This window comes from Alosa sapidissima, chromosome 5 (genome assembly GCF_018492685.1).
Source record: "Alosa sapidissima isolate fAloSap1 chromosome 5, fAloSap1.pri, whole genome shotgun sequence".
Classification (NCBI taxonomy): domain Eukaryota; kingdom Metazoa; phylum Chordata; class Actinopteri; order Clupeiformes; family Clupeidae; genus Alosa; species Alosa sapidissima.
Window position 1 is genome coordinate 8,767,949 of NC_055961.1, and position 16,894 is coordinate 8,784,842.

Sequence of the window (16,894 nt, forward strand, 5' to 3'; positions counted from 1 at the left end):
AGGATACATAGCCCAATATGCCCCTCTCCCTCGGTCAGACACCTTAACTAACATTTCCTGTGAAAGAAATTGTTGAGCGTAAAAGTTGAGCGTATCTTTACATCCCTACAAAGTAAGTACAATGATTATGAAGTCCAATGTACTGAGAGAGCTTTTCTTGAAGTTGCATTGTGAAGACGTAAGCATGCACAGGCCTTGACCGTTAAGTAAGGGATAACGGCCGCCGAGGTGTCCTGTGATACGGAATTAATGGACGAGGGCGAGGGGCAAAGAAGAGTTGGCCCGAGTCCATTAATGGCCCGAGTCCATTAATTCCGTATAACTGGACACACCTTGAATGCCGTTATCCCGCTTATCATCCGGTTGTCACTGTAAAGCCATGCCTTTATAGCACACAAAGGAAACACACAGTTACGTTTAAAAAGAAGCCCACTAGTTCAGCTTGTTGTACAACTTTCGTTGGCCCTATAACAGCGATAGCATGGACCGTTAGCTTGTTTACAGTTGATTCCATTGTTGCGAAGCCTGCCTCCAGGCTCAACCGTCGTCTTACTATGGTTGTTATAGTTCATCATCATAAGCATTGATATGGAACGGCGATTAAACTTTTTTTACCAGATCTACTTCATAGGTGTCCCGTTATTCAGAATTAAAAGCCACCCTGCGAGCCAATCAGAAAAGAGTATTTCTTCTCTACGGGTGGTAAGTGCAGTTTGAGGCCAGCAGGGGAGGGGGGACAATAATACTGTCATTGTACAAGTTTGAGTACTGTAATTTCCCAAATATAAAACGCTAAAACTTAAAAGCTGTTTGCCATCAGCATCACCTTCACAGAGGATGGAGAAGAAGAAGGAACATGTCTGTCAAACTGAAATGTGTTACAAACATGTCAATAAAGTACTAATGGGATGACTACAGTCAACACAACAGTTGTGCAACTCATGGTTCGATTACAGTTCATGCTGTAGCTAACATGCTAAGGTCATGGCCTATTTGTCCAGGTCAGAAAATGCCCACTCATTGATAATTAATCGATTTGTCTTTTAACTATGATGCTTATTAGCAAATGACATGGGGTAATGTTAGGCTATGTGCAATACCTAACCTAGCTCAGCATTAACTGGGATCATAATAGTCTTAGACTTCTCTCTTTTAATGTGTAAGATAAACAAGTAATGACCGCATCACTGAAACTTCATGGTAAGCCCTTTATATCATCACTTCCTCATAATCAATAATTACACACAAGCAGAGCAAACTGTGCCCTGGGTGGCTCATTCTCTCTCCATCTGTGTTATGTGTGTTTGTGTGAGGAGGAGCTGTAGTAGTTTTAGGCCTTAAGGGAAATAGGTCCCTTCAGGGCGGAACAAGACTCCTCCGCTGCACGTCGGGGTCCGGTTCGCCCTGTCGGGACCTATTTCCTGATAATGACCGGCATTCTATACATTATCCCTTACATGTTTTCCTCCGCTGTTGTAAATAGCAAACTTCTCGTGACTTATCCACCCTGTACCAAATGAAAATTATTTTGTTGTGGAGCTGAAGGATTAACAACAGGCAAAAACTATCTCCAAAGAGCCATATCTACTGACAAGGTATTGTTTCACGATTCTCGCGAGATTTGTCAGGCCGCCGTTCTTGAAGTTGCATGACTGGTTATCTTGGTAGCGACTCGCTACATATATGCTGCATAGCTATGCTAGGTGAACTATTACAAGTTGATTTACCATCAAATTGGCTTTATAAAGGTTATATTAAGGTGACAATCTTGCATAGTGTACCTTTAAATGGCTTTAGCACTTGACCCACAACCAAGTGGGTCCAACTGGGTTCAATTCTGCGTACTATATCCTAATATCCTAGTATTTTTGTAACATACCCCACACTGTGAAACAGTTCTGTATTGGGCTCAATGTGCAGCCAGCCATAAACCTAAGAATACCATAAACCTAATATTATCGGGAATTACAAAAAAGGGCCCAATCGAATGATGCTGGTTATGTTTTTTTATGACAATGAAGTATTTTAAAATAAACTGCAGCTAATGCACAATTGCGGTCAATCCACATTATTTATTATTATTATTTGCATGCGTCTAATGTTTAGGAAAATACGATATGCTCCAAAGTGCCTTGAGATGTGGCACTATAGAACTTAAATTGAATTTAATATGCACCTGCATATGGAGATTTCTGAAGTATACAAAATGTTTGAATTACTTGCATTTGTGTGCAAGGACTACAGCAATGAATACAACTATACAGCCACAGACTACAAGTAGTCAGGTAGAACTGGAATGTGGACATAAGTGTGACATAAGGTACGAATGCAATTTTTTTGCATAAATTGATAGGTAAGGGGGTGTTCTTTCAGAATCTGACGGGTGCCGATCCGGCACCCTTGAGCATTTTCTTTAAAATGACATCATCTGCCACACCCCTTTTTTGATCACAGGAAATCATCTAAATAGACATTAACATATAAACCCATCATGTATGGTATCAAGTTAAAGCTCTTCTCATACAGAAATCAGCTTTGACCATAACAAAGGTAAAGAAAAATAGTTCAGGTCCCTCCAAAGAACAAAATACATTTTGCAAAGTGACCTTTAAGGTCAGATTACGTTCCTTTTTGCTGCATAATAGCTTATACCTCTAAATCATCTCATGTTTGGCATTGCAACGTGGCATCATGGCTTTGCGTTTCATACACGCCACTTCAAAAATAGCCAACTGGCGTGTTATCTGCACGCATTTTGAGCTATCTGCGTGTATGTCAACGGCGCGTAAACATACACGCCATTTATCGTCTCACTTCTGCGTGTATGTCAACGGCAAGTATATGGCGTCCTCTAGGGTTAGGGTTATGCCGTTGATAAACACGCCAAAATGCTATTATGCATTAGATAACACGCTAGTGGCCATTGGAATGTCATGCATACGCAGTTCATGATATCAGTCTGGGTATTAAATGAAATAAATTGTGGAACTGCCATGTAGCCTTATACATACAGAGATACAATCATTCAATAGTAATTCATTTTAATATAAATATTATAGCAAGTCTGATGTATTCTAGTTCAACAACTTGCCAGTTGGCTATAATTTTGTTGCTGAATTTCAGACAGCAATGTTGTGAGGTACTTCTCAGGTAGTTTGCACATTAAGTATAACTGTCCATAGATTACAGACAACAACATTTTCCCCCATTTCCAACATTTTTTTAATGCTTCAAAAACAGACACCACAGTCCAGGATTGATACCAACTAAACTGATTTGTGAAGTACTTGACAATTAGTTAGCATGTTAACTATAATTGTCCTTGAATTTGACCCCTGAATTAGGCCTACAGTAAACAATATTTTTCATCCAAACATTTTTCTTTAATGCTTTAAAGACAGACACCACCGTCCAGGATTGATACAAACTAGTCTGAGTTATGAGGTACTTGCCAGTTAGTCAGCACATTGACTATAACAGTTCTTGAATTTCCCCCCTTAATTGCAGTGAACAATTAGCCAGGAAATCCAGACCCTGGAAATCTAGAAAGATTAAGGGTCTGGCCGTGACTAATATAATGGCCCAATTCAAGGGGTGGTAGCCTACCAAGCATGCATTTTAAAATCTCACTGCATGCAAGTGGATAACACTACAACCAATGTTTACAGACTGATTCTGGACTTCGACGCAATTGGATAACACTACAACCAATGTTTACTGACTGATTCTGGACTCCATGTTGCAGCACTGTGGTCATCTGTTTAGCTCGCCTCTGGCCCGCCTATATCAGATACACCGATGTGATTTGTGCCCTACGATACAAGGGACATTAAATAATGAGCATCATTGCCAGAGTGACTCGGTCTGTGCACTTTTTCGTTCATTCATTATTCTGTTTTGGAATAAAAGATTAAATTTAAAAGAAAAAAAGCAGAAATGGCTGTATTCTCTTTAATAGTATTTCAAATAATAGTATTAGAAAATCCGCAGTAGATCCGCAGTAGGCTGATGTTCTACAACAACATACATGATGGATTTATACAGTAATGTGCATCTACCTATTTTTTATGGTCAAAAAAGGGTGTGTGGCATTTTATGTCATTTAAATGCTCAAGGGTGCCCGTCAGATTCTGAGTCTACACCCCCTAAACTATCAATTTATGCAAAAAATAGCATTCGTACCTTATGTCACATCTATCCTGGGGTTCTGCCTGACTAAAGGTTTGATGCCCTAGTCAATAGTGTAGATATTCTCTGCAATTGGTCTCCTGGTCCTGATTTCATAGATGATATGAGGTGGCTCTTTTGATGACAAGCTGCAGAGGGAAATCAAGAAAGAAATTAAGTTTCATTCCACTTGAATTTACAATTAACAAAAATGTTGTTAGTATTTTTATATAACTTTTCAGCCTGCAACTAAAAACAAACTAATATTAAAATGTAACTAGTATGTTTGTTTTGTCACATACCATCCTCCCTGTAGAGCTTTTTTGTAAAGTCCACCTACAAGGGCAGAACAGTAGAGTAAGACTAATACACCAGAATTGTATGCTTTTTGCTTGTGAAAATACATAACATGCAAAATGCATTTAATCGTGAAAATGTAGTCTGCCATCAATATATTTTTGTATGTTGCCTTTTTGTAAAAAATAAAGAAATTAAAAATACTGACACAACAACAAAGTAATGGCTTTCAAAGGCTGTCCTGTATGATTATTGCGGTCTCTGTCTCTACAGTGTTGATGATTGTGGTAGGTAAAAGAGTGAGTGTACTGTACGTTTGAAACCCAGCAGTAGCAGAGCACCCACGAGGAGTAGCAGAAGACTTAATGACAGGGAGAGCACTGGTACATTGATCTGCAGTGTGATGCTTGGAAATGAGTCTTCAAACTGGAAATGATAGAGAATGAATACAGTATAAGACATTTTAATTCTACACTTTGATTTGTCCAGTAGAGTTTTACAAACTGAAATGCATATTAGTAAGGCGGTTTAAAAATTGGCAACCTCCATTCTAACCCAGATTGGCTCCAAAAGCAAGACAATTCCCATAGACCCCCACATGTTAACATGTCCAACTTTATAGCAAGAAATAGACCTCATGGAAAGTTCATCAAAAATGGCAGAAAATACTGTAACAAGGTTTGTTGTTATGTTAGCTTTCAGTATCATCACATCATACACATGAATCCAGTGGCAAGCATGTCCCTAGTTTCCCTGTAATCTCATCAGAAGTTAGGCTACTGCCGCTGGCTGCCTTCCAATGACTGAATGTATGCATAATACTAATGTAGCCTAGTCGCTTTGCACAAAATCATCTGCAAAACACTATAACCGATTATCTGTGAGATATGAGAAATGCCAACGGCTGGCCTGCAGTTTGAATATTAGGCTTGAGATTGGCATAGTCTAAATGCTGTAATGTTGCCACTAATAAAGATAAGTTTCTAAAGTAGGCCAACAAATTAAGTGTTTTGAGCTGAAATGGCATGAAGACTGGTGGACTGTTGTAGTGGACCGCCTGGACCTTTGAGCAAAACACCAGTGAACAGAGAAGCCCGCAGTGTCAATGCAGACTGCTTGGGGGACCTATCCAGCTGTGGATTGCCAGTCGAACTGGAAGGCTTATCATAAATTCACATTTATTTCAATTTGGCTATAGGCTACGACAAGGCCTTAGTCATGATGTTAACATTGGGGGGGGGGGGACCAAACCTCTGGGACCCCCAAACAAAATTTCAATACATTTCATGCCATCCAAAAATATTATTAAAAGTCATTAAGTCAGTCAATTAGGGTATTCCAAACTTTTGACGGACATGCATGGATGGATTATGAATCCCTGGGCACAGATGCAAAAAGCCCTCCCCAGTTAAGAAAGGGAGGTCCGGGGGCATGCTGCCTCGGAAGATTTTTTTTTAAAAATGACCCTTTAAATGATGACTTCTCATGAGTTTTGTGGAAAGAGAAGAGAAAGGCGGAGAAGCAACTCCACGCAGAGGCTTGGGCTTCAGAGCCCCCTGAGCTCTTGGGCCCAGAAGGTGCATTCAGTAATCCATCCCTGGACATAGACCTGTGATATGATTCCATTTGTCTCCAAAATGTATATTTTAAAAGAAATTACAACCTAGAGTACAGTATCTTTGCTAACCTTTAAATTACACAGAATGCAATGGCTCTTTGTCTAATTATTTACACCTGAAGATTGTTTTTTTAACGACTAAGGCTTAGACTCATAGGTTTGAACCTAGAATGTCCACACATCTCCTAGACAACCAACCATTATTCCCATTTTGGTTTTAGAATGACAGACAGAAAGAAAATTGTTTTTTGTTTTTTTCTGTTTTTGGTTTAAAAACCGAATAATGAATGAACGAACCATACTGTACACGGATTGTCTATATCCTTTTTGCTGCTAGCCAGTAAATATGGGTTTACATTCTGTTTTTATTTGCATTTTACACAACATCCCAACTTTTTCTGATTTGGAGTTGTAAAAAGTTTAATTGTCATGAAAATATGATATTAACTGTCCCACTTGTATTTCAACACACGTTCAGGTTTAGGTTGAATTCATTGTTAAAGCATGGATAAATTCACATTGCATGGAAAATGTTGCAGACTCACCAGTGTTTCAGATTGAACTTGACTTAAATTTTTCCTTAAAATATCAAGATGAGATGATATGGCACTCCTCCAGTGTTCTGTTAAAAGTGTGATTTACATGTAAAACATTATTATAATTGTATTGTATTCCGTGTAACATCTTTCATACTTGTTAACAGTAGTGTCTTCAGAAGGCCTGTGAGTCCTCCTGCTTGAGAGTGATTTTAGAATCTCTGTGAGGATGTCATTCCTCCATGCAAGAGAACAGGTCTGGCTCATACCTACAAATGCCATGTTCCACACCATCCACCACTTATATACCATTTCACCAAACTCTCTCTCTCTCTCTCTGGGGTTGGAGTTGGCATTAGCGTGTTCAGGCGTGTGAATTCAAAAAAGACTGAAAACAAAGTTGAAAACTGCACTCTCAAGCACTAGCTCTTGAAAAGTCTTTATTGGACCATGTCTTAAATAAACGTATGTGTTTTGGCCTAAACATGGTCAAATAAAGACTTTTCAAGACCTAATGCTCCAGAGTGCGGTTTTCAATTCTGTTTTTACAATCCATACTAAACCAGCTGCTCATCAACAGCACCACTGGAGTTACATTTGACCTATTCTCTTGTTTTCCATTATTTGTAACTTATATTGGAACTACAAGATATTACATTGCATTAAATTACTCCACAATATGATTAGCAACATGGTAATGATCTGATCATTACCTGTTCATCCATTGCTGTTAACCCACAGGTACAATTTAATACACTAAAGAGGTTCCCCAGCTCACCTGTTGAGGCCAGAGGAGACTCAGTGCTTTGTGCAGATGTTGTTAATGGTGCCATTGTAGTTGGAGCTAAATTGAAACAAGTACTTCAAGAAAATGTTGCATATAAGATAAAACATATTTACATTGAGTAATAATCTTACATTCAGAAAATGAGTCTGTCTGAAAGAAAAAATAGGCTACTGCCTTCTAAGATAGCATTCGGTGGCGGCCAGGCATTGAGGGATGGTTGAATCAAATATTTGTATAAACAGGGTTTCTAGGGGTCTTGGAATTACTGGAATAACATGGAATTTTACTTTTCTATTAGGATATCTTTATTTGGCCGGATTTTGAAGGCAACATATGACGGTCTACTACTCCTCATTTCTACTCTACTACTCATTCTGGTGGTTATCTTGTTAAACCGTCCGAAACAAAATTTCAGAGCTGGTACCTTGATGCCTACTACAGCAAGCTACTTGTTAGACAGTTACAGCCAGTGAGGTAGCTAGTTGCTGCCTTCTATTTTAGACAGACCCAATGACTGCTAAGATGGTTCAATTAGGTGAATGGAAGCTTCAGTAAACAACGCTGAAAATGTAAAGGTCAGGAATGAATTTGCTTATGTAAACTTACCTTTCAAAACCGTCAATGTATAGGACACTTTTTTGTCATTAAAAAGCCCATCTATATCCACTCTGCAGCAATAGGACCCACTGTCTATTTGCTGGATTTTCTGAATACCAAGATCCATTTGGCCTGAGAGAACGTCTCCAATAAGTCGGTACCTGTCAGATATTTTTGAAATAACTCCGTTGTCATCTGCTTGCACAAGAATGTCATTACACCAGAAGGTCCCACAGTCCCGGCCCCAACATACATGGCTGAGACCATGACGCCTCACTGAGTAATGGCAGGCAAGGACCACAGAACTCCCCTCTGTCACTTTAAATGGCTGGTTCAATGACTTGGCCCCTGTATATGAGAGAGCATTGAGCTTATGAGGGTTTTTTTCCTACTTTGTGATCAATTATTTCATTGAGTGTTTTGGTCATTGTCAGCATCATTATTGGATGTGGCAGGTGTGCAGTCACTCGTAAGTTCACTTATTTACCATCAATGCACACACATTGACTGGATTGATTGTTTCAGAGTCATTGTGATCTACATTAATAATTGTTTATGCATGTTACGCTCTGTGTAAAATAGTCTTAGTTTTTATTTTAGTTCTATAGCATTATGCATCAACATTGTGAAATATCAAAGTAAGCAAACAAACAACAAAACTGGTGCTGTACAAAATTATGTTGGAACAAAAGCATAGAATATAATTCAGTTGCATTTTTTGTAAAAAAATAAATAATAAAACAGCAGGAACCCCTGAATGAAAAGGCAAAAGGTGATTTTAACACCAGCAAGAAGTTTTTGAACCATTGCAGAAGTTTTCAGGTATATGCAGCATGACGTCAATGTTCAAAGTTCAAGACTGGATTTTTGAACATTTCAAACTGTATGCCAATATTAGTACACATGTCTGACTGTTTTACTTGCCTGAGACTGTTAAAAGCAGAATGATCCACCGCAGCAGAGCTGAGCTTGAGGGAGCCATTGCGTGTGTAAAGTGTGTTTTGTGGGGAGCTCCGTGAGCAGTAGTGATAGGTCACAGAAGAGAGCACAATAGACTTCTGTGTTCTCATGGCTGCTGCCGGCGACATCTCCAAGTTGGACAGGCGCATACAGCCCACTCTGCGCACCCTGTCTATCTCTGTGGACATGTCTCTATATATGTCATTCGTTCCCCTACATTTTTGCATTTAGAATAGCTCTGGGCCCAGTTCCCCGAAAGCATCTTAAGCCTAAGAGCGTCGTAAAGTCCCTCTTACGAACGTCTTAAGATTTGCCGACTGTTTCCCGAAACCATCGTAGCTTAAGAGCGTCGTGAAAACACTCGTAGATCTACGAGTGCTCCAGAGTTGTCGTTACCGTTTAAGAGCGTCTAGTACTTCTCACTGAGTTCACCAACAGGACATACAGAGGAATTACAACTTAGAATACATAATCCAACTAACGTTCCCATTCTTTATTGTGTTTACCTGTGGTGAATTATATTTTAGCGTGCAAAACAGCATAGCCTACATTTAATGGTCATAATAATGTGATGAACAGCGGACAAAAACGCAATCAAGTTATTAAACGAGACGTTGCCAGAATAGTTTGACATTATCTTTGCTAAGTGAAAGCTATATTTTATTAGGCGTGGTTCCAAAAATAAACTCTGTCTTTATTAACAAATATTAACACCATACAGGGAGTGAGTTCTTTCCAGACAGTCAGACTTTTTGCCACTAAGGCACTGATACAAGTGGCCTACAAGGCCTGAACACACACACACACACACACACACACACACAATGTATGCAAACATGCAATAAACAAAACATGTAAAATCGACCATCACAACTTAGGTGAAAACAAAACAGCAGCGTTCGGAACTTGAACCAAGGTAGCCTTGATGTTGCCGCTCCTTGTGTTATCGCAAGCTCTGCTACATGAAAAAGATACAATTAAAAACCCACGCAAGCTACATATTATTTTGAAGACGGTTAAAATGACATACCAATCAGCTGAGGTCGGTTATGAGGCCCATGTTCAGCAGCCGACAGCAGTCCTAAAACCCCCAAAGTTTGTGTTAACTATACTAGCCTACATCATACAGGAAACGTTACTATGCACGCAATGCCACAATAACCTACCAGGAATATCACTGGATGCGTGCACAGCAGGAAGGAGGCCAAAACAGCACAAGGGATCCCGCGGTGAAGGCAGGAGTCAGGTGGACGAACAACGGTATGCAGTTATGACGTCGGCTTTTAAATTAAAAGTTACAATTTATATAGCCACTTCTCTACACTAATTGGCTCGCCTTCGAATGCCAAGAGCCACTCGCAAAGGCACTACTGGGCTAGACAAGGGGCCTGGACCTTGTCCTGTTACAACTGCAACCTTTGCATACCAATTTTATTATTACTTTAAACTACTTTAAACTGCATGCGCAGGAATGCATTATTATATATTAGCAGGAATTAATGAACATGCAAAATTGATGGGATTTATAACTTTAATATAAAATAATCAAAATACAAAAAAATATAAAAGGTCTAAAAATATATCCATGTTAGCCAAGTATACTAACACAAGGAATTTGACTTTGGTAGGTGCTCTTTACATTCAACAAATAGACAGACATACAACAATACCAGCAGATACCAACACAATATACAAAACAACTATACAAATAAGACATAATACCAATACAAGTACACATGGAGTGTGATGTAGAGTGCAAAGTAATAGTGCAAATGTAGTGTGCAAGACTCATATTGGAATGATAACGTATGTAATGTGCAGGTGAATGGTCAAAGTGGGGATGACCCCACTTATCTGCAGTTCAGGAGAGTGACGGCAGTGGGAAAAGAGGTGTTCTTGTGTCTGGTTGTTTTTGTGTGCAGGGATCTGTAGCGCCTGCCAGAGGGGAGGAAGTTAAAGAGTGTGTGTGCAGGATATGTGGAGTCTTCAGTGATGTTCTCTGCCCGCTTAGGTCCCAGAGTACAAGTCCTGGAGGGAAGGCATTTTGTTCCTTCTCTCCTGCAGCTGATTGATTGATTGATTGAAAATCTTTATTGACATGATGTTTTTGTACAAAGGATGATTCTTATATGAATAAATAAATACATAAAATTACTTTGTACAATTATCAGTCAAAAGGATAAACACAATAAAGCCACAGGGCTTATTTCCATTGTGGTCCTTAAGATGTGTGCATTTGGTGGTGTGTGTCAGTGTTTGCAGGTGTAGGCATGTGGTGAAGGCATATGTCTTAAAGTGAATGTAATTATGTTGGTGGTATGTGGAGGAATAAAACAAAAATAAAACAAGGTAACATAGAGAGGACCAGGCATCCCCAGACATACAACATAAAACAGAGAAGGAAGTACAGTACATACAGTGCATGTAACTCTAATAACCATACTACTGTCTACTGCTCAGTACATACAGTGCATGTAACTCTAATAACCATACTACTGTCTATTGCTCAGCCAGCTCTTTAGGGATGATTTAAAATGATCAGTATTATCTGTTGACTTTAATGCTGCTAGTAACCCATTCCATATGATGGCTGCTGAATACAGAAAAGAGCCCTTGCCCATGCAACTTTTAAATCTACATAGAACAAAGTCAGTGGTACTACCCCTTGTTGAGTAACTGTGAAGAGCATTTACCCGAGAAAAATAATTACAAAGATATGTTGGTACTTTATTTTTAATTATTCTATGTACCATACCCATTTTATATATGTTACTCTATCCTCTACTTTGAGCCACTTAAGGCTACTAAAATGAGCCGGGTTGAGGTGTGTGTATGGGTGTAGTTTAAGAATAAGTCTCACTAATTTGTTTTGTGATGTCTGCAGCTTCTGTTTGAAAATCTTAGGAATGGTTGTGTACCATGAAGTGCAGGCATAATCAAAGTGGCATTGTATTAGGGCCCCAGCAAAAATCTCGAGAGCTTGTCTATCTATTAATGTGGATACTCTAGCTAGAAATTTTATTTTCTGATTTACTTTAGACAGAACTTTTAGAGCCATGCACTCCCCAGATAATTTATTATCAAGTATGCAGCCTAAGTAAGTTACTGATTCCTTAGTTATTATTTCAGAATCACCAACTACCACACTGAATCCAGGTGACTTCCTTAGCTTATCATTTGATCCAAATAGTATTGATTCAGTTTTACCAAGATGGAGAGACAGTTTGTTTTCAGATAACCAAATGCTGACTTTCTGAACTAAGTAATTTCTCTACCTCTGCTTTATTGCGATGAGACACTAAAAGAGCTGAATCATCCGCGTAAAGATACAGATTGAAATCACATGCTGACTTCATGTCGTTTATGTACAGCAGAAAAAATAACGGAACGGATGCTTCCCTGGGGTACCCCACATGTAAGTGGAAGAGGAGTTGATATAATACCACTCACATGGGAATATTATCAAGACCTTGCTTTGCTAGGATTGAGATTTTTAAGCTTACTTAGAATGTTTTCATTTGTTACTTTTACAAGGGAAAACATATCTGCTTGGACTCCCTTCTTTTGATAAAAATCCTGCACATGACTTTCCCCATAGAGCCCTGATTGACTGGGCAACATATTCACCAAAGTGTTGGCTATGGTTGTAAAATATTTGTTTAAACTATTTGCTACTTTTAATTTGTCAGATATAACAGTACCTCCTATTTCCAAACTCAGGTTGAACGATTTTGTCTTCACTCTGTTGCTGTATCCTAATAGTTTTAGTGCCTTCCATAACTTTCTAGGGTTGTTCCTATTCTCCTCTATCTTGTCATTGAAAAATCCTGTCTTGGCTTTCTTAATCATTCGGTTCACCTCATTTCTTTGTTTCTTATACTTACTAAATATCTGCTCATCTTTAGCCTTCCTAAATTTGTTAAAAAAATCATTTCTTATCTTTATAGCTTTCAATATGTCAGAATTCATCCAAGGCTCAGTTCTGCATTTAATTCTGACAGATTTTTCTGGGGCAACTTTATCAACAGTTTTCAAAAACAATGATTTAAAAAGTATCCAAGCTTTATCCACCTCTTTACAATTAAAAACAGGAGACCAGTCCACCTCCCTCAATGATCTAGACAATGCCTCACTGCTATAGTTCTTTAGAGATCGAATTTTAATTGAGTTATGACAATTATACTGACATTTTTGTATTTTGCGTGTACAAAAAATTATAGAAAGATCACTTAGGCCATATTCTAGCCACATTTTGAGATTTTAGATCGGTCAGATACAAGCACTAAATCAATGATGGTTTGGGTATCAGAAGAGACCCTTGTGAACTGAGTAATAAGTTGCTGAAAATCAAATAGTTTGCAAAAATTCCTCAAGGCTTTATATGTGGAGGAGTCATTCTTTAAAACATTTGTGTTGAAATCGCCAATCATCATCACCTCTGATTTGGTTTTGAGCTGCCGTGCATGCGTCACTGATTCGACCCAAAGCGGCAACCGAGTTATGATAAAATGTCCAGATAAAATGTCCAGATTGTGCGTTTTCATGAGTTTTCGATCGTCATATATTTCATTTCCATTCATCACAGAGTTCCCAAAATCACATACAGTATAAGGTGTGTTAGAGTAGTTTCGTAATTTAAAAAAAGAGCTAAAAACGTAATATTACGTTTTTGGCACTCAATGAGTTAAGAGGTCTTACCATCACTTGACCCTGCACTGCCTTTTGTGGACGCTCGCATCTTCTTCCGCCTCAATGCTAGAAGTGTCCATCAGCCGCTGACATTTTTCCATAACTTTGGTGTATGAATCTATGTTAAGAGAACAAAGTTTTTGTGAGCCAGTAGTAGAACAAAGCAGTATTTCCATACAGAGAAAACTATTATTGATAGTATAGCAGCAATAAGTCACCTGTACACAACCAGATTTTCTTGGCTGGATATTTGGCCCAGCTTTTGACTTGATTTTTGCATTGTAGCCCAGAAAATTTCTAATGGGGAGACACAGCATCCATAGTAATGCATGGGCTTAGTTTGTAAAGCCAGTATGGCAGCTGTGTATAGCCTACTACACACATTCCGCCCCTTCCTGTATGCTTCCCAACAGACCTCTGAAGTTCGCCTACAAAAAGGAACCAAAACTGCCATCTTTGCCTATAAGGAGATCAGGGTAATAATTTAACCTAACTACCTATGACAAGTTACATTGCAAGTTAGGTCTGGGGTAGCAAAAATCTAAGTTGCTGGCTTAACGTAGGCCTACCGAATATCACAGTAGCCTACCACTCGAAGGCAGAGGACAAAAGTGTGTTGAGCAAAACGTCTGCATTTCAGACTTCTTCGTTCCCTGGGAGAGTGCAATAATTCTCTCCCCATGTTATTTTCCCATAGCAAAAATCGCAACCGGAGCTCAGCTTTTTGAAGGCGAAATTCAGAGGTCTATTCACTTGAATCGGCTGTCCGATAAACTGCGTTACAAGATGGCCGCCGACAATGTAGCCATTAGCCTATAGCCATCTCTATGGCTCTGGTGTAGCCTACATATGCAGGACTATGCAGTAGGCTATACCCACTTAAAAAGCATCACCATCTCAGTATACCCACTTAAAATAGACTTGGATACATTTGGGGTTGATCACAGTATAGCCTGCCCACTACAGCTAACTACTAGCCTACATCACAGTATATCCAGCTACACACAGTATATCCACTACTAGACTACACCACTGCCGCCGAGTGACTAGCCTAAAAGGACTGACTGTAGCCTACACTAAAACTAATTAAAAGAAACGGTAGCCTAGTGCTATATCTTATTTGTAACAACAACGCGAGCAGGTTAACACGATGACACAAAACATACAATGCTGCAAAACATAACACGTTGTGAACAGCAGCAAACAAAGACGAATGAGCAATGTGCTAGCTGGTAAATTGCAAACTTGACACAATCGGAATATAACAAAGCCCTACAAGTGAAAGGACTTAAGTGTAGCCTGGGCCAGTAATAGTTTGCTGTTTTCCCTATCTCTCCCGTTCTGCACAGCTAGACTCATGATTCTCTCTCTCTCTCTCTCTCTCTTTCTCTCTCTCTCAACATATGCTCTACGTCATTAAGTGGGAATGGGGTGATTGATTAAGCTACCTGCCGCATTACCGACAGGCTTATTTATAGGCACCTGGGGTCCTTAAGCCGGTAGCTCGTAGTAAACACAGCTGGTTCTGGGTTGGTGTTACCGCACCGCAAGTCCACAGGAGAGCAGACGCGGGTAGGACCGTGGCAGGCTTGTGTGTGCATGGTGCGAATGCGGCCGTGTTTTTAGTAACATCAGCTAGAAGTGTCCGGCAGCACGGTTACTGTAGCGGTGGGTGACTGGTTCTCCAGAAGCCATAGCCTCCTTGGACAGTGTTAAAGATCCCTGCAACTATACAACGTTGCTAGTTGCTGTTCTCTTTTTACTTATATGTTTGGTGCCGTCCATAGTTTATTTGTTTGTTTGGGTTGTCTATCTTCCTCTGGCCTACCGGCCGTAGTGTTTGTGTAAAAAGGGTGAGCCGTAGGCTAGAGTGGATTTATTTTGTTCTTTTTTTTATTATTATTATTATTATTATTATTATTATTTGTGTTTTTTTCTCTCTCTTTGTCCAGTGTCTCCCCTCCCTCATCCTAGTTAAAAGCCTCAGTGTTTAGCAGGCCCATTAGCGACTTAGCTTTGGGGTAGCCGGTCTCTAGTGTTCCCACTCCAGTAGCCCAATAGCAACGGCAGTGTGTGTAGGATGAACTCTTAATTGCTGTCACATTTGTGTGTGTGTGTGTAGGATGAACTCTTAATTCCCTTTCCACGTATCACCTGAGTGTATTTTCCCAGCACCTAAACGTGTGTTGTTCAGTGTGCGCCAGACCACGTGTGTTAGAAAGACCTGGCCTAATCTTAGTCTTCCTATTGGCCCATGCTGAGGTTCCCCAGTCCCTACCCTTGTCCATGTGGTTCCCTTTCTTTTCTTTCATTTCTTTTTTGTTTATCTGGTGACTAACCAACTGCCTTGTGAGCCTATTTCTAAAATAAAGATTATATTTTTATACTTTCACCAACTGTGACGACAACATTATTAGAGTTCCCCTTGCTCAGATAAACTATACCTCAAGGGGTGGCGTAGTCAGCTTGCCCTGTAGGGGCGCTACATAAGGTTAAACCTCAAACCCTTGCATTACAACCACTAGGCCTACATCATGAAACTAACATATTTCACTTACTTTCCTGAGATCGAATTCAAGACGTAATCCATTCCAAGACTTCCTCCAGCGGTGTTCAAACCAAGGGGACAGGCGAATTCCCGGAAGTAGAAGAATCAGTGGAGGCTGGAGGGACCACTTCTCTGCTAACCCCATAGAAGCCCATTCATTTTAGGATTTTTTTGAAATGCCATAACTTCATATAGCATATATCCTGTGCCGACATTGTAGCTACTGTATTATCTACATAAACAATAGAAGGCAAAACAGGCTCAGCTACCTCGTATGTAACGTTGAGGTTCCCGTAAGAAGTATAGTTAGCGAGTCCGGTTGTAGGGAAGCTAACGCACCGTAGGGAGATAACCGTATTGTTTGGATAAGAAGCTCAGTCCAGCCAGCACGGAAACTCACGAACAAAGCTATGTAGCCTACAATACCATTGTATGTTAAGGTAAAGCATTGGATAGAGGCAAGTAAACCTAATGAAAAACGGCACTAACGATAATCCTTTCAGAGGTTTTCGATGGATTGACCGTAGGTCAGAAAAGTGTTAAGAAGATTAGTTTCTAGTGCTAGGTAGCAGTGCTAGGCTATAACTTTTTCGTTTGTTTTACCATGACTGTTTTTGAAGATGATCATGTGTGGTAGTTTCAACATTAACACGACTTGATATCACTTGTGAGGATGATATTAATAATAATACTTA

The 16,894-nt window shown here is 39.6% G+C and overlaps 1 protein-coding gene and 1 long non-coding RNA gene across 4 annotated transcripts; both read right to left on the minus strand.

Annotated features, from left to right (window-relative positions):
• Nucleotides 1-1,521: 1,521 nt before the first annotated feature.
• On the minus strand, nucleotides 1,522-9,186 carry timd4 (T cell immunoglobulin and mucin domain containing 4). 3 transcript variants are annotated; one of them, XM_042093957.1, is made up of 8 exons: nucleotides 8,927-9,186; nucleotides 8,012-8,350; nucleotides 7,397-7,462; nucleotides 6,628-6,704; nucleotides 4,779-4,890; nucleotides 4,470-4,503; nucleotides 4,183-4,316; nucleotides 1,522-3,812 (listed from the first exon to the last, which is right to left on the minus strand). In XM_042093957.1, exons 1-7 carry the CDS (start codon nucleotides 8,982-8,984, stop codon nucleotides 4,232-4,234), a joined length of 771 nt encoding a protein of 256 aa, XP_041949891.1. In that variant the 5' UTR covers nucleotides 8,985-9,186; the 3' UTR covers nucleotides 1,522-3,812; nucleotides 4,183-4,231. The 3 variants fall into 3 exon arrangements, with proteins under 3 accessions (XP_041949891.1, XP_041949890.1, XP_041949892.1); XM_042093956.1 differs by having other exon boundaries at nucleotides 1,522-4,316; XM_042093958.1 differs by lacking the exon at nucleotides 8,927-9,186 and having other exon boundaries at nucleotides 1,522-4,316; nucleotides 8,012-8,163; nucleotides 8,256-8,338.
• A 605-nt stretch (nucleotides 9,187-9,791) lies between these two features.
• Nucleotides 9,792-10,219, minus strand: LOC121710011. Its single transcript, XR_006032077.1, has 3 exons — nucleotides 10,129-10,219; nucleotides 9,993-10,043; nucleotides 9,792-9,920 (listed from the first exon to the last, which is right to left on the minus strand). It is a non-coding gene; the product is annotated as an uncharacterized LOC121710011 (long non-coding RNA).
• Nucleotides 10,220-16,894: the final 6,675 nt, after the last annotated feature.